The sequence below is a fragment of the Eptatretus burgeri genome, chromosome 10 (genome assembly GCF_056783735.1).
Source record: "Eptatretus burgeri isolate ZD-2024b chromosome 10, Ebu_testis_v1, whole genome shotgun sequence".
Taxonomy (NCBI): Eukaryota; Metazoa; Chordata; class Myxini; order Myxiniformes; family Myxinidae; genus Eptatretus; species Eptatretus burgeri.
Window position 1 is genome coordinate 26,217,330 of NC_140970.1, and position 18,448 is coordinate 26,235,777.

The 18,448-nt window shown below is 41.1% G+C and overlaps 1 protein-coding gene across 6 annotated transcripts in view; it reads right to left on the reverse strand.

The window, feature by feature from the left end:
• CACNA2D3 (calcium voltage-gated channel auxiliary subunit alpha2delta 3) overlaps positions 1 to 18,448 on the reverse strand; it is a 390,026-nt gene that overhangs the window by 18,454 nt on the left and 353,124 nt on the right. For all 6 annotated transcript variants that reach the window (XM_085897494.1, XM_085897493.1, XM_085897491.1 and 3 more), the window contains 2 exons: positions 15,584 to 15,628; positions 640 to 702 (listed from right to left, as the gene is read on the reverse strand). In XM_085897494.1, the coding sequence (XP_085753620.1) occupies positions 640 to 702; positions 15,584 to 15,628 (108 nt within the window). The remainder of the gene's footprint in view (positions 1 to 639; positions 703 to 15,583; positions 15,629 to 18,448) is intronic.

Consider the following 18,448-nt stretch of genomic DNA (forward strand, 5'->3'; position numbering starts at 1 on the left):
TCGAGAAACTCGGAGATTAGGAGAATTACAGATAAAAATACATGACTGGCTTTGAGAAGACAAATCCTCGTAATCTCGTGCCCAGCCACAGCTCATCTTATGTGGAGCTCATCTTGCGTTGCAAAATATAAATTGTTTTACACAAAATATTTTCAAGACTAATCGTTCTATTTTCCGAACAGCAAGTTGCATGGCTTTTCAGATCTTGATCATTTTAAACATGAGATTCCATGTAATATTGAACCTTCAATGCCACGATGTCCTCTCAAATGAGAGAGAGATTGGGACCATACTCTGTGCAGAGCGTTGGTGCTGCTAAAGAGGTCTCCTTGGCTATTGGGCACAATCTTGGATGGGTCACCACTCCGACACAGTATACCAGCAAGCTGGCACTAATTTGCTGACCTCGGAAGGATAACAGGCCGAGTTAACCCCACCTGGTATTAATTCAACAGCTGAGCGGGATTTGAGCTCAGGATCCTAAGATCCAAAGCCCGCCACCCTAACCATTAAGCCAACACCTCTCATATGCTCAGTCTTTATTCGTCAAATTTTGTGAGCTCAATGAGATTACTCTATTATCTTACAATGACACTCTACTGGATCAAATAATTGCTAGAATGAACCAAGGTACAAAACCTGATCGTAATTCTTGGACACGAAGATTAATCCATGCCAGTCGATGAGGTAACAGCTCAGTGTCTGTTGGCACACAGAAGAACACCAAGCTCAAAAACTGATGCAATATGGATGATTTAAAATAAATGTGATCTACAATAGATTTTTTTTTTAAACGATGGATTAAAGAAAATTTGACTGGGATTTTTTCCATAAATTCCAAAAAGTAACAATCCTTACTGTATGGGGAAGTGTGCAAGCTCAGCGTTTTAAGCATCAGTATTGGAAATGTATTTGTGCCTTTAGACTTCATCAACGATACATGAATCGTTTAAAATCTAGAGGTTACAAGACAACCTGTTTAGCAACCGAAAACATACAGGGAAGCAGGATGTCTCATTTACATAACCTCATATGTCATTGGTGATGCCATTTTTCCTGTATACAAAAATTGGTCTCATACATGAGCAAGGTGATAGGCTATAATAGAATGGTAATGGAGGATAGAACAGACACTGGGGTGGTGCGGAAACAGGGCGATGCAAAGAAGCACGTGGATAAGCGAACAGGAAAAGAGGAAAGGGGGGGGAGAGAGAGAGAGAGAGAGAGAGAGAGAGAGAGAGAGAGAGAGAGAGAGAGAGAGAGACAGAGAGAGAGAGAGGGACAGAGAGAGAGAGGAGACAGAGAGAGAGGGACAGAGAGAGAGAGGGACAGAGAGAGAGAGGGACAGAGAGAGAGAGGACAGAGAGAGAGAGAGAGAGAGAGAGAGAGAGAGAGAGAGAGAGAGAGAGAGAGAGAGAGAGAGAGAGAGAGGGAGAGAGAGAGACTGAGAGAGAGAGAGAGAGAGAGCCCGAGAGAGAGAGAGAGAGAGCACGAGAGAGAGAGAGAGAGAGAGAGAGAGAGAGAGAGAGAGAGAGAGAGAGAGAGAGAGAGAGATAGAGATAGAGATAGAGATAGAGATAGAGATAGAGATAGAGATAGAGATAGAGATAGAGATAGAGATTGAGATTGAGATTGAGATGAGATGAGATGAGATGATAGACAATAGACTGCAACTCTTTGAGGAGGATTTAGATTAACCAGGGTAAAGATGGAATATCGGGATCTCAAAGATGACAGGAGATAGCAGTGTGCTGTTGTCTTGAAGTTCTTGAGGGAAGAGTGGAATTGTACTGACTTGGGGAGGTAAATCCACAAAAGTGGAAAAGAACAAAGGAATGGAGGTGAGTAAACATCCAGGTGAAAGTGTGTCCCTCTCAATGGAGTCGAGCTGTAAGGGCACTCCAGCCTCTATTAGGAGAGGAAATTAAAAGACTCTGCTGATTGCCTGTTTGGAGGAAGTGGATAAGTCAGGAATGATTTTGGACTAGCTTGGCAAGTACAGCACAATTCCCAGTGGTGTTAAAGGACTGTGATGTGTCCAGAGAGATAAACTTGATCTCATTCAGTATCTCCATCCTTGTGAAGAGGTTGAGTGAGTAAGATAAAGCAGATACAGAGTTACCACAAAATAAACCAATGCCACCCGCAGGGTGACCCGTATCTTGCCAAAAGGTGACCACGTGTGACTTATTTAAGGTCACACTGAGGTGAACAGAGCTCCTCTCCACCAGGAGCGACTCCTTGAGGAATATCTGCCGATGAGAGATTCCGATGAGAATCGTTCTACAGAGTAACCATGAAAAATATGTGTTTGCCTCATAACGTCACCAAATGACGTCATAATGTCTCAAGCTTGACATATCTAGAAAGCACTCATCGAGGTGTTCAATTTGAGGTGCTACACGATATGGTTCCTAAAACTTGAAAATTTGACCTTGGGGTCAAATATGTTTGACCTCAGGCGCTAACCATGAAGGTCAAGGCCAATCGCCACCAAAAACTAATCAGCTGAGCGCTAGACCATATACTACATTCCCATAAAGTTTGGAGACGATTCAATTTAAATTACTCAAAAAATAAGGGTTTCGTCGACTCTCCTGATTTGCGACAAAGTGACCTTGACCTTTGACCTTGACCTTCAAAATTTTGTGCACTGAAAGGGACCTCTTTTGGCCTCTGATATGCGAAGTTACAAAAATTTCTGATGATAACTGTGCTCTGCAGAATTTTTTTATACGTGATTACAAACAAACAAACAAAAAAAACAAACAAAAAAAAAACAAACACAAGCTGACTAACATATCTTGCAAAAACTTCGTTTTGGCAAGATAAAAAACATACAAGCTGACGAACATATCTTGCAAAAACTTCGTTTTGGCAAGATAAAAATTAAACAGAATTCTCCTTTTGTCTAATATCTTCCGTCTTACTAATGACAATCTTTTTTTTTTTCAGATGATTTAAGAAGAGTGAACCAGAAGATAGACAAAGTTCGCAACAATTCTTCCCTTTTAAAATATGCCATGAACAAATTAGGTAAAATACTTGTTCCATGGAGATTTTTCGTGAGACAGACTCTAACAAGAAGACTCAAATCAAATTTAAACCTAAGTTTGAACTTGCACTGCGCCCTGCAAGTCACGGATATTTTCATGGGTCAAAAAGTTTAGAGAAAAAGGCACCATAGCAAATCTCAACAGTAAAAGTGCTGGAGGAACACAACATTCAGGATGTCCTCAAGATACAAGATCTGAAAACATCGACTGTGCTCGTGATTCAGTGGGCAGAAACCTCAATAAATCGCTTGAGCATCTAAGTCAAGAGCTTGGAATTTCACGTGAATCAGTGAGAAGAATTCGCATCCATGATTTGAAATTGTATCCATACAGATTTCAGGTTAAACACAAACTGAGTGCAGCACATATGCAGAAAAGAGTGACAATGTGCCAGTGGTTTGCAGACAATATTGAAGAAAGGCCAAACTTCCTTGACAATGACTGGTTTTCTGATGAGACCCATTTCCTTCTTTCTTGGCATGTCAACTCCAAGAACTGTGTGTATACTGGGGATCGACGCCCCCCCTCCCCTCCACCTCCCGATGTAGTGCTCGAGCGACCTCTCAATTTCGAAAAATGCACCCCCTGGATGGCAATCAGTAAGCATGGACTCATCGGCCTTTTCGTGGTAATTTTAAAATCATTGATAAATTAGTTTCATCACCCCTGTAATACTATCAAACTATCAAACCTGACAATGGTTTCAGACTTCATTCTCTACTTGTGATGATGAAGCTCATCCTGCAAGGGTATTTGTGCATTTTTGGGATCCAGTAAATGAATGGTAATTTATGGTGTTTATCTGGAACTAACAGTCTTCTCACTTTTAAGTGATTTATATGGTGTTGTATCAAGCCTATTTTATTATTGTTACTTGTTTTGTCGGTCTTTGAGTGTCCAGTTTATAAGCCCAATTCTTCCATAAGTGTTTGAATGTAAAATGTTTTGCATACGAATGTAATTTTATTATTTGCTTTGTCACTTGGAACAATAACATATTGTGTTTCAAGCTGTTTTAAGTAGCTGGTACACCCACTCCCTACGGGAGTGGCAGGAAGGGTCATGTTATTATCTGATTACAGTTGATCTCGGCTGGTGCCCTTTGTCTGTGGAGGACGTCACAGGCATAGAATGCCTCAAGGATGTCGGGATTCCTCCAAATTTCTTTCAATTTAGTGTTAAACAGAAGTATCGACTGTTTAAAAAGGTAATCATGTGGTTTATATGTTTCACTTCTGGAAAGTTTGCCCCACAAAACACAATGGTAAGCTATTCATACACATTAACATGGTGTTTGTCCAAAGAGTATTCTTAGGGAAGGTGGATATTACTAGTATTCATATTGTTTTGCTATAACATTGATATTATGCTATTATCATTAGTGTTATTACTTTTATTAGAACCGACCTTGGAATAACGCCACCATAAGCTATCTTAATACGGATTTCACCCAAGGCAGAACACCCCTTTGGGGAGGAGGGGAAATGAAGTCGCTACAACCTCCATCGTGTAACCTTTAGTACTCCTGTCAAATTTTGTTGAGATTGGATAAACAACAACCGAATGTATCATGGTCAAAAAAAACAGACAGACAGATAGATACCAAATTGCATATTTTAGTATGATCACGTGTTTACAGATTGTTTAAAATTAATTTCCGATTCTTGATTCAAACTTTTATTTTCAAATCAACAATTCTCCTTTTTACATGTTTCTCTACCTCCTCTAACCATGAAGCCATTTGTGTGTTTGGGACTTGTGTTTATCAATTGGTTCTCTCATCCATTCCATAAGTCCTGTCATTGTAAGTTCCATTACTTTATTTATGATTGTGTGTGTGTGTGTGCGTGCATGTGTGTGCGTGCATGCATGTGTGCGCATGTGCACACGTGTGTCAGGTCAGGACAGATATGGGAGCATACACCGGAGCAGCCCGTCACTGCATCCACTTTCTGCTCGGGTACTCCAGGGACCTCCATCTGGCCATCTCCCAGGCAGATGCCTGGCCCAACCCCATCTCGTTAAAGTGGTGATCAACCTGTTGCAACCAAGAGGTATGTGATCGGCCCATTTGACTCCTCCATTCACGAGGCTCCCTCACTGAGAGAATCTGGTGAGCAGGATCAGCGTCATGAAAAACGAGCCACATGTCCATACAGCCGCAACTGACGCTCACAGACTATGCAGGTAACAAATCTCATTTGAGTCTCTCTCAGCAACCACTCGTTGGACACAAAGTCCCACCAGCGGTAGCCATGGATTCTCCAAAGAGACCTGGTACCAAAGGAATTAAGTGTGTATCAATTTGTTCCCCCCCCCCCCCGCCATATATTTCAGCAGGGTGCTCAATGACCGCCAGCAACCCCCTTCTGGTAAAATGACCAAAATCAACAATTACTGCTCATCTTCACTCTGTCATTCCTCTTTTTCCCCACCTTTGGAACAAACTCCCACACTCTCTTCAATCCCACATTTCCTTCCAGGTCTTCAAAACAGCTGTTCACCACCATCTCTTATCTTCCCCCATCCAAAACCATGATCTTTTCTACCCCTGCTAATCCACCCCAAACCCACCTCCTTCAAATTCCCTGCTTTCCTTGTTGAAAATCCCTGTTCTGTAAGGACCTGAAAGTTCCTGTCATGTCCATGTTGTTTACCCTATGTACCCTGCCCCATCCCTCTCCATTCCACAGATCTCCTCATGTCTCTGTTCAACACTGTTTTTTTTCCTTCCTTCTCCCACCCCTCTTGTTGTACGTCCAGTGTTAGCTCTCATACGAGCCTCGATAGTGCATACAAAAAAAAGTCTCTGTCTCAGATCCCTGGTCACAGTCAAAATCTCATATCCGTAGTGCAAGACTGGAAGAACCATGAACCTGAGGACTTCGACTTTCGTACTCCTGAACAGGTTCCAATAGCGCGACACCCTATGATCCAGTGAATCCATGACTCCCCGGACCTGACCCAGACATCTATTGACCTCTGACACATCCAGCAGAGACGTGAATATCACTGCCAAGGTAAGCGAATCTCTCTGTGACCTCAACATCCTCACCACAAACAGGTACAGACAAGATACCAGCATCCACGATGTCATTGAAAGCCTGGATCTTAGTTTTGACCCAGGAAACCCGTAATCCCAGCGGCTCCGACTCTTCATTCAGCACCACCAGGGTCCCCAAAAGGATATCCAGAGTCTCCGCAAAGATGACTGCATCATCTGTGAAATCAAGGTCAGAGATCTTGACATTTCCAAGTGATGCACCACAGCTTGATCTCTTCGACATCCTCCCAAGAATCCAGTCGACACAAGCATTGAAAAGTGTGTGGGCCAGTACACACCCCTGACAAAGAAACTCCAGTAACAACTGGAAGTAAGTTGGAGATGGTATCACCATATCTCACAGCAATCTCAGTCCCAGAGTGTAGTTTAGAGATCATAATGATCAGTTTTGGTGGCACCCCACTAAGACCAAGAATCCTCCAGAGGGCATCCTGATTCACTGAATTGAGCGCTTTACACAGATCAACATAGGCTGCAAGTAGCCCCTGCTGAAACTCTCATCTGCATTCGGTGAGGACACGAAGAGCAAGGATACGGTCAATCGTTGACCTCTTTGGTGTGAAGCCTGACTGCTCTGGGGATTGGTGCTCAAGCAGATGGTGGCGAACCCTATTAAGAATTATCCGAGCAAAGAACTTGCCCGGCACTGAGAGCAGTGTAGTTGTTCCAGTCCTGGCGATCACCCTTCCCTTTCCAGAGACAGACAACAAGGCCAATCTTCCAGTCAGTTGGGATGATGCCTGTGTTCAAGGTAGAGCACAGAATTGCATGCAACGACATGAGTATAGCATTTCCACCAGCCTTGAGAAGTTCAGCATGGATGCCACAGATCCTAGGAGGTTAACCCCATTTCAACCGGTCCACAGCAGCCTGTGTTTCCACAATCGAAGGTGGCTCACAGTTGATTGGAGGGTCAGCAATAGGGAGAGCAACACCCCTGACATTCAACTCAACAGCTGGTGGATCAGCCTGGGACAGCCGCTCATAAGTAACCGGCCCAGCAGGCCTTCGCTTCGGACTCCGCTGTCAAGAGCCCACCACCTTCTGCTCAAACTGCAGTTCACCGAGGGATGGGCTTGGAGGTGCAAAATGCAATGTGCAAATTCCCCTGCAAGCAGGATGAGAATCACTTGACCACTGGTGATGCTCTATCGGCTATCCCATGACAGATTCCTCGCACATACGCCTCCTTGTCCACCCTCAGCGCACGTACAGTTTTACGCCTCAACTCCCTGAACAGCTCAGCTCTGCCAGAATAGTAAGTCTGTCCCTTGAAAGACAAAATTCTTCTTTGCCCGACGGTGAGTTCCAAGACATCCACTGGCAACATCAAGAATGATGGTCTTGAAGGCACTCCACAACTCTTCAGGATTCCCCAAAGTACCCCGACCCCCAAATCCCCACTCAGGCTGTTCTCAAACTTCTCAGCTACCCTCTCATTCTTGAGCTTACCAACATCCAGGCTGGGATGGTACCGTTCTTCCGGATTTAAGCTGCAACTTCAGAGTTGCTACAACAAGCATGTGGTCAGTATTGAAGAACTGAGCAGTCTGCTGGACTCTGTAGTTCTGGATCATCCTCCAGCAACCATCAACGAGCACATGCACAATCTCCTTTGCCACACCACCAGCATTGGACTACCAAGTCCAACGATGAGCCTGTTGGTGCTGTAATCATGAACCAGCCAACCTAAGTCCATGACGTCTTGCAAAGTCAAGGAACATTGTGCTGTTCTGGTTCACAGTTCCAGACCCATGGGGACCAACACACGTCTCATAACCACCCCTATCAGTTTCAGTTGATGCATTGAAATCCCCCAAGACTATTAGAGTATCTCACCTGGGGCACTGATCAAACAGACTCAAGTGTGGCATATAATGCATCCTTCACGGTGAGATCATTCGCCTCAGTCAGAGCATATTCAGAGACCAGGGAAACGGCACCCAAGAAGTGATGAATCCTTTATCTCATAATACGCTCGTTGACTGGTGTTACCTCAATTACCATTGGAGTCAGCTTATTGGACACAGCCACAGCAACTCCTTGGGCATGGTAACCATCAGAGCAACCAGACCAACAGTAGGTTTAACCACCCGCCACAATCTCACCACTATCCGGTCTCCGAACCTCAGAGTGCTGCAATACCGATTTCAAAACACTTGAGCTCAGATGATAACAGAGACCGGAGATCATCCTCTCTTTGGGATAGGACATTCCAGGCATCCACCCAAAGAGCTGCCTCAGGTTAACCCAAGGAGACGCGGTCTGGTGGACGACATCTCAGCACCACCCCAACACACGCTACCGCAATCTTACCCGGGAAGGTTACCCCATGGATTTCCTTCTATCAAAGAGTGGGGGGCCCGAAGGCTTTGCCCCAATTCCGTCATCCGGTGAGCTGCCCTGTGAAGGGCAGCTGAACAGGAGGTACTCCCACAGAGTGGGTTTTGAGTTTTCTTTGTGTTTCTTGTGTTTTGCGGAGTGAAGGGTTTTACAGTGGCCAGTGTGCAAATCCTGACACCAACCTCCTAAAAAAAAAAGTAACCCAACTGCAAGAGGATGTCCACAGACACAGTTGGACACTAGTTATGGATGGCTGTTGGCTCACAAGGAGCTCCTCCTCTCTTTGACAGGTTTTGTTTTTAATCCTGCTTGGTGTCCATATCCATACACGTGCCAGGAAACCTGGTGGGGGAGATGGTTTATTCGCCAACAACCTGACCATGAAGCGGGTTAGTACTGGTTTACATGGTACCTGTATAGCAGGTCACGGATCTATTCTCGCCTGACCTGACAATATGTGTGTGTCCGCAATTATATCTCAGACATGTATGGACCAATTTAATTTGTACTTGACACAAAGACAACACATGATGTTGTACATATGCATGTCATTTTTTTCGACATCAGGTCCAAGATGGCAGACTGGCAGCCATTTTAGTAATAAATAAATAAATAAATACATGCATAAAACGGTGTCAAACATGTTCTCAACCATTTCAAAGACATGCATGTCCCGATGTTGTTCAAACTTGTCGCCCAGATAAGGAATGATGTCTTGTTTATGCACGTCATGTTTTTTTCGAGATAAAATCCAAGATGGCCAACTGGTGGCCATTTTAGTTGTAAAAAAAACCCCAATATTGAATATGTCGTCAACCATTTCTCAAACATGCATTTACCAATGTTGTTTAAACGTGGCACCCACATAATGAATGATGGCTTACATATGCACCTCATGTTTTTTCGACATCAGATCCAAGATGGCCGACTGATGGCAATTTGGTTTTTTTTACTTAAATGTGTCCCAAGATTGGTGACTGCTGGCAATTTTGTTACTTAAATGTGTCCCCAAACCATTTCTCAGACAAGCATGGTTCAATTTTGTTCAAACTTGGCACAAGCACAATACATTATCGCATACATGTGCCCTTCACTTTATTTCACGATCTTATCAAAGATGGCTGCCAGTAGACTGGTGGCCATTTTAGTTGTACATAAATATGGGCTAGGCCTTTAACTCCATACAGCAAAATTACTAAAACAATGGGAGCTATGGCATTTTATGTCATTTTTTGCTCGCCTGTTTGAAGAACAGAGAGCTATACCCAGCAGACACACGACGTCAGTATGAAAGATTCACGACGTCGGGAATCGGCCGCTTGGTTGTACAACCAGATCACGACGTGGTACAGCCGCAGCGTGATTATCCAAAACGTTTTTTTCTGCGTCATGTGTTTCCATGGTGAGCGCTTTGCCACCTCGTGCCGGGTAATTGTGTCTGCCTTTCACTGGAGGAGACATCTGATTGGCTTATTGCTATTTCCACATCACGAGCCGCCATTTGCAAGGTTTGATTAAACTTGTGAACTTTCCCCTGTTTCTGAGTGTGACAGATAATCCGCTTTAATCTGCAGAAGACTTCCGCTTTTATAGTTAAAATTATCTTCCGCCGTGATCATTTTTGGTAAGTATAATATTATAAATCGATTTTATGTCTTAGCTTTTGTTTTTGGACGTTTTTTAAGATCACAGAATCCATGATATGTTCATGTTACTGGTGTGCTGGAATCTATATCGTTACATTCAATATAAACTCTGCCGGGCCCTTCGGGCCACTCGATCGTGGTTCGAGCATTGGACTCGAACGTGCATCTGACGATCGAATCCTCCGGCACCCGATTTCATCGTTCGTTTATCACATTTAGCTGTCGCTGATATGGCCCTGATCGTGTGCACAAATTGACGGTAAATAATCAATTCATTTTTCCGCGGGCCTGGTGAAAAAAAAACACCAGTCTGTGGCAAAAAGGGGAACTGCAAAAATTACTTTGGACAAGTTTAATTGGTTCAGAACCTTTTTAAATATTTTTCTGGTGTGGATAATGCTTCGGCCGTTCGGGTCTGACGAATTACCGCATTGTTCCGCAATGTAACTAATTTAAAGTTTCACTGCCCTTAAAAAAGCCTGAATTAATATTATTTTTTTTATAATGTATTATTTTTTATGTCCTCTTTTAATGAGTTAGGCCTAACCAAAGGCAAAAGGAAAACAATTGTCAGTTATTGTTCGCCGAAAAAGGTGGTTTTGTCATAAAAAAAAATTAACCCTTTGGCAGCCGACAAACTGCCGCTTGTAACAATGAAGCCTTCATTGCGGTAGTTTGTCACTCGGGGAATTGTTCAAGTTTTTCGGTGCAAAATTGTTTTCCTTTGGTAAAATGGTTATCAAAAGACATGAAAATAACGTTATATTATTAAGAATAATATTAATTGAGGCTTTTTAAGGGCAGTGGAACTTAAAACTTGCTTCGAACACTGGTGTACTAAATTGTTTTTATTTTCTAAAATAAGGGTGATGTCCAATGCTGTGATGTCCACATACAATTTGTGTGGAAAGAAAAACTGCTGTTTCTTGACAACCACTGGTCCGATCTAATTGAAACTTGCCAGCAACTTTGCTGGGGACCTGAGTGTGTGCCTTTTCAAGGTTTGATATTAATTGGACAAGTGCTTCCCAAGTTATGGCCATTTATTTACCAAACCAACTGCGTAGGCGTGGCCAATGGGGAAGAGATCCTCAGCTGCGTTCCCCATTACGGGTTACAACGTACGGACTTTCGGATAGTGATGACTTACTGTATTCTCATAATTTCTCGATTTCTTATGTGCATTTATAGATAAACACAATGCCCCAATCCAGTCGTCATTTACGAGAGCGAAGGAATGGCCTGTGTGGTTGTTTGAAAGTTGTTGTTTTTTGCACGTACGGGCATGCACGTATGGACACGTACTAGTGTAATAATAACGAGTAACAGCAACACGCTGTGCCAGCCGTCCACGTCCTTGATTATTAAGAATTTGCAGCATAGTTAATTGTAATGTTGTATGTTGGAAACCCAGCCTAAAGTTTACATTGTGAAAATATTTACATGTACTTTTATGCAGAATGAAGTTATTTTATTTTCTTGTGAAATTAAGATTGAAAACACCCAACAAATTAATTTTTTTGTGCTTTGGAATTATTTACGTGAGATGCATTCAAAATTGTGTTCTCATACTTAATGATGTGAGATTTATATTTTTTTTTTGTATGAATACACATGCATAGATATATATTTGGTCTCATTGATTTGCCTGATTGTAATTCAGTTTTATAGAATTTTATGCTGTTTTATGCTGTTTCATTTCATTCATGCATTTTATGCTGTTTCAATTTTATGCATGTCAAGTATCATCTGTTTAAGTCTTTATGCATCTCATTCTATTGATGCCCGCTGTGGGACATAACAAGTAAAAATATTTCTAATATATATATATATATATATATATATATATATATATATATATATATATATATATATATATACATATATATATATGTCATGGAGAAATCAGAAAGGTGTTTGACTTCCCAAGTGGGACCCACATTGTACTCTTTTACCAGTCATTGCTGAATTTCTACCTATTGAATGTCAACTATTATGTCGTATAGCAAAATTTATGTGGTTCTTCATCTTCTCATAATTCTTACCTGAGGTTGCTTAATTATGAATCTTGTAACAATGGGTAGTATGTCATCAGTAGCTAAAACTTTTAATTACATTTTATATTAATGTAAGTTATCGGTCAATACCTTTTATGCTCCTAATTCCCATTTAATGTATGCAAACATAGAATTATCAGCAGTTTTATTCACACTGCATGATGATGTTATTGTACTTGAAGGTGCCTTTGTGCAGTCAATTATATTTGAGAGAGAAGAAGCTCCACAGTTCCTCTCTGGAGCAGAACTTTCTGAATTTGAATTGTTTGCTTTCACTGTGCTTCACTATGCTGAGAGAATTCACTGTGCTTTGCACAAAGTTAATTTGTCAAAAAGGTATTTACAACTTTTACCCATGTGGTATTTCTTTTTATTCCTAATTTTTAGTATATGTTTCTCAATTGCAATGGTATCTACTTTTATTTATTGTATGTTTGTATTTGAGTGTGCTTTTTTGGTACGAATAAAGATATTATTGTTAATACTGCTTGTATATTTTTGCTGCAATCATGCTCTGCATGACACGTGATAATAAATGATTATCAATTACAGTTGTTTTCAAGTTGTGATCATTATGTGTTACTGTGCAATGTAATGATGTTGCAATACAACTTCAATGTTTTGATAATGGCAACGGTAGAACAGCAGTGCTCCGCTGGCCCCACACCTACGGGTCGAGGGCTCCATCAAGCTGGAAGCTGAAGGGTGTCATGCACTGCAATGTTCGTTTCTTTGGCGTGCAAAGAAAAGGGTAAAAACAAAAACTCCATTTTATGAGTGTTGTGATAAAGTTGAAAACTAACGTCATGCTTCAGTGTCATGGGTGTTGCAAATACAACTTCCCACTGACCCAATTCTGACGTCAGGTACAACCAGAACACAACGCTGCAACAACGTCAGATTTCAACGTTGTCACAACGTCGAAAACCGACGTCATGGGTGTTGCAAAACAACTTCCCACTGACCCAATTCTGACGTCAGGATAGAACTGGCAAACGACATTGCAACAGCGTTGTGTGCCTGCTGGGATAGCGATACCCCTGGCGTGAGCGTCAGTGTCAGCGTGGGCGTCAGAATGTTAAAGTTTTTGGTGCAAGTTATTTCCAAGCTTGCCATTCATTAAATATGTGTACTTGGATGCTGATATTTGGCATGGAGGTTCCTTTGGGGTATATGTTATTGATGTAGTGAAGTTGAAATTAAAAAATAAATTCAAATGTTTTTAATTTTTAACTTGTTTTTTACTTAACTTTTTTGTAGCACATCAACGTTAAAGTTTTTGGTGCAAGTTATTTAGAAGTTTGCCATTCATTAATATGTGTACTTGGATGCTGATATTTGGCATGGAGGTTCCTTTGCGGTATACTATTGGTGTAGTGAAGTTGAAATTAACAAATGATTTTTAAATTTTTTAGCTTGCCTGTTTGAAGAACAGAGAGCTATAGCGATACCCCTGGCATGAGCGTGAAAATGTTAAAGTTTTGGTGCAAGTTATTTCCTTTCTAATGTTTTTATCGACCACACTATTTTTTACTGATTACAATATGCAAATACATATATTGCTTTAAAATTATTTGGATCACACTTCATTGATCTCTGACATATCCATCATGGAGATGTGAATATCACTGCCAAGGTAAGTGAATTTCTCTGACTTCAACATCCTCACCACAAACAGGTACAGACAAGATAGCTTTATAAAAAATATTATGAGACTAGTCTTTTAAAAACGATAAATGTATAAACAGGCGAGCATTGGGTGGCTTTGACACCAATTCTCTGGTTTAAACTTGTTTTCTCTATAATTTGGCCTTTTGTAAGACGTGCATGTAATTTTCTATCTTTCACTATTCTGAGATCACGTATGATAATGTGTGTATGATGCGGATCTTCAAATACAGAATGTTCACAATTACAATGATGGACAAACGCCATGTTATCTAACACACACACACACACACACACACACACACACACACACACACACACACACACACACACACACACACACACACACACACACACACACACACACACACACACACACACACACCGTAAGACTGTTGAAGGCAAACAAAGCCATTGAGCTTGGGGGAAGTGCAGTGACTTCCCAAGGAACTCTGGGTAGCAATATCAGCAACGTCGCAATAATGGCACCGTTCTTCTCAACACACTTACTGTATGAGGGCATTTCCTAAAGAGGAATTTCCTTCTCTCCGTGGATGCCAACCTATGGGGATTATCCGTGCTCTATCCATTTAAATGCTGAAAATCAACCAAGAAAGCAGCACGTCCCATTTTTTAAGTCTTTGGTATGACTCGGCCAGGATTTGAACCACCAACCTCCCAGATTTGGAGTGGACCCTCCAACCATTACATGAACCATTCTTGCTCTTATTGGCAATACTTTCAAGCTCTGCCCTGGTTCGACCCCACCTTTCCATTTCCAAATAGATTTCAACTTACATATAATCTGCCAATTTATTTTAACATCCTCAAAACTTCTATGAGAATCTCAAGTAATAATCTCTTCTATTTATACGAATATACATCCTTATTGTTTCGAATCTTTCTTCATAACTAAGCACTGCAAACTCAGCATAGTTCTTTTAAAATGAGTCCGTCCATCAGCTCTTGTTATTGTCCAAGCACCAACACTTATTGTCGATTCCTGTGCCTTTGCACGTTGTATTTTAATCCTCTTACGATTGTTCCGATCTGTCTCTGCGAGTGTTAAATCAAACCCCAAATTACCTGCACCTCTTTCAACGACATTGTGTTGTCCTCACAAACCTGCAGTGTTTTTTGTCCCTCTGCAAATGTATTAACATAAAATGAACACCATGATCATTCTATTCTGTTCTTTCTCTTGCAGTTGTAAACTTTCTACATAATGATGATGAAAACTGGATGCAGTATTCCAGATGACATTGAAGCAGAGCTTCAGACAACACCAGCATTAATTTTGCATCACGATATCAAATACCCCTCTTGGTAAATTCTACAAGTCAAATAGCCGAACTTAAAGTTGCCTCAAAGTAAAAGACATTAAAACGCTCATAAAGTAGCATCGCACTGATACCAATGTCTGAACATGCTTTGAATGATTATATTTTCCAAGTAAGTCCATAGCAACCACTCGAAGCAACAAGATACGATGACATCGATGAAAAAGAAAGACCACAAGCATGGGTCCCTTACATGTGAAAGTGAAGTTCGATATGAGGAATCAAGAAAATGAACCTTTACTAAAATAAAGAAATGAAATGTCAGTGGCATTTAGCTAAGACACAACACCACAATGACAAAAACAATGCTGTCAATGCATATTTTTATATATGAAGTGGAAATAACCCACAAAGAGCAACAAATGGACACATAGTTATTCAACTGTTGAAAAATGTTGGTGACACTCACCTCATCCTCAATGTTAATGGGACAGTTTCCACCCAATGTGTTGCACTGTGAAAAGACAAAAGTTTTTTTTACATATTGTGCATATAACATAAAGTAACTCGTTTAGTGTGAACAATATAACATTATACAGGGTGTTTCAAAAGTTTGGAATCACAGGGATATTTCATTGTAGTAATTGCTCAAATTGTGAGCAACTGACGTGAATTCACAATATCAATTCTTGTATGTAGGTTTCTCTGAACATTTCTTAACATTGACAAATCAATTTTAGCACATTCGATTCTGATTTAATTCTTCAGATCTTCAATAGTACGTGCTCTCGTGGTATAAACTACTGACTTCGTGTCCCCATAGTATAAATTCAAGAGACGTTAAATCTGGTCAATGTGAAAGCCATTCTATTGGTCCACAATGGATGTCCTATCCACGTTAACGGCACTGTCTCAGAAAAAAATTTATATTTTAAAAATATTGACAATGAATCCGAAGTTTTGAAAATACTTGTACATTCCTCCACAACTACTACTTTTAATGCAGTTATATTGTTGGATATATATTTAAATATAAATAAAGACCCAACCACATCTCTCACCTGTGAATGACTGATAAAAAATAGCAGAATACATTGCTAAACCACCAAATTGTGAGATCACTAAACCACTCAATTGTCCATCTAGTTTCTTTATCGTCAGCAAGCCTGTAACAATAATGGCTCAAACGATGACAATGATTCCAACAGAAGACATTGACTGTCTCTGGGGGTAATTAAAACAACAACAACAAAAAAGAAAACATTTTATGAAACAAAATAAATACAACCACAATACACCACAAGCCGTTGAATGTCATTGATGCATGTGCAGACTGGGAAACTCTGCTGTAATCATCTCTGCCACACGGCATACTTTATGGCAGCCATAAAGTATGCCGTGGATTGCAAAGAACTACAGCATGCATAATTTCCAAAATAAAAGGGCCGAGAATAAACAATACTATTATATTCAAACCGTGGTGTGTGTGTGTGTGTGTGTGTGTGTGTGTGTGTGTGTGTGTGTGTGTGTGTGTGTGTGTGTGTGTGTGTGTGTGTGTGTGTGTGTGTGTGTTTTGAACACTTAAAGTGCCACTGTAAGCCATATCCTACACTGTTGTGAACAAGTGTACTCCATTGCTTAAGGCCCTGTCACACCTTGACGTTTTAGCCAGCGTATGGCAAGGTCTCAAAATGTATGTAAAGCGCTGGTGTATGCTGAACTATTGATGTTTTTTTAAGTTTTGGGCGTATAATAACGTGTTGGATGTATGCATAACGTATTAGTAACGTACACAGAACGTTTCAATCACTTATACCAACGTATAGATAACTTATACCAACGAATGCTGAGCGTGTTGTCGGCGTTCACAACCTATGCCCAACGATAGTCTAACTTATGCATAGCACGCAGCAGCGTATCACCGACGATCACGTGGCGTAGGCTATTCATAGGCTGCGGCTCAACGATTCAAATCATAACTGCACTAGACATCGAAGTGTGAAGCCGCTGTCACACCTTGACGTTTTAGCCAGCGTATGCCGACGTATGAAAAATTTGCCGAACCAAGCTGGCACATGTCGAATACGTTATGGGTAAGTTTTGTATACGTTAAGAGCACGCTGGCATACGTCGTAGTACGCTGGCATACGTCGTCATACGCCGAGTACGTCGAGAAATTTTCAGCATGTTGAAAATTTCTCGACGTACTCGACGTATGACACACGTTCCGTATAAGCTGGCATAAGTTGTAGGCACGCTACGCGATCGTTGACACACGTCGACATACGTTACTTGTATGTTACTCATAAATCGAAACACGTCGAGGTAATGGTTAGGGTCAGTGTTCCAGACTCCCTGGTTTTTTTTTAATATATAATATAATATAATATAATTAATAGGCTGCCGCTCAACAATTTAAATCATAACCGCACTAGAAATCGAAGTGTCAACATCACCGTCATACCGAAGAAAAAAAACCAAAAAAAACCAGGGAGTCTGGAACATTGACGCTAAAGGCCCGGTCACACCTTGACGTTTTAGCCAACGTATGCCGATTTTTGAATTTTTTTTCTAAAAGGCTGGTACACGTTGAATACGTTATGGGTAAGTTTTGATAACATTGAGAGCACGCTGAAAAACACTGCCATACGTCGTTGTACGCTGGCTTTAAACGTTGTACTTTTTGGTTGTCCTCAAATTTTTTCATGCTTGAAATTTCACGACGTATGCCGGCGTATGACTCACACGTTCCGCTACGCTGGCCACAAGTTGTATGCACGGTCTGCGATCGTTGACAGACGTCAACACATGCTACTTGTAAGTTAATTATAAGTTGAGACACGCCGAGGTAATGTTTAGCGTACCCGAATCTTATTTCTAACCTATGATTAACGTGTTGTTGGCACGTTACGCAATCGTTGCCACACATCGACAGACGTTACTTTTAAGTTACTCATAGGCTGAAAGACGTCGGTATAATGGATCGTCCTTGCGTCAGCGTCCACGGCCACGGCCAGGACACTTATTTGCAGCATTCTTCAAACTTTTCTTCGGCATGACGAGGATGTTCACACTTCGATGTCTAGCTTGGCTATGATTCCAATTGTCCATCGGCAGCGTCTATTTAAAATAGTCGAGTTTGAGCGTTTTAACACGTTCAGAAGAAACGCTTCAAATTTCAAAACCCCAGCATCAAAAAACAAAGGCGAGTGACAGCAATTTAAATCGTTCATTGTAAACAATGAAAATAGCTGAGTGGTAGTGTTTAAAAGTCGTTGAGTGTAAAAAAAATCCAATTGTTGAGCGCAAGCGTCTACTTTCAATAGTGGAGATG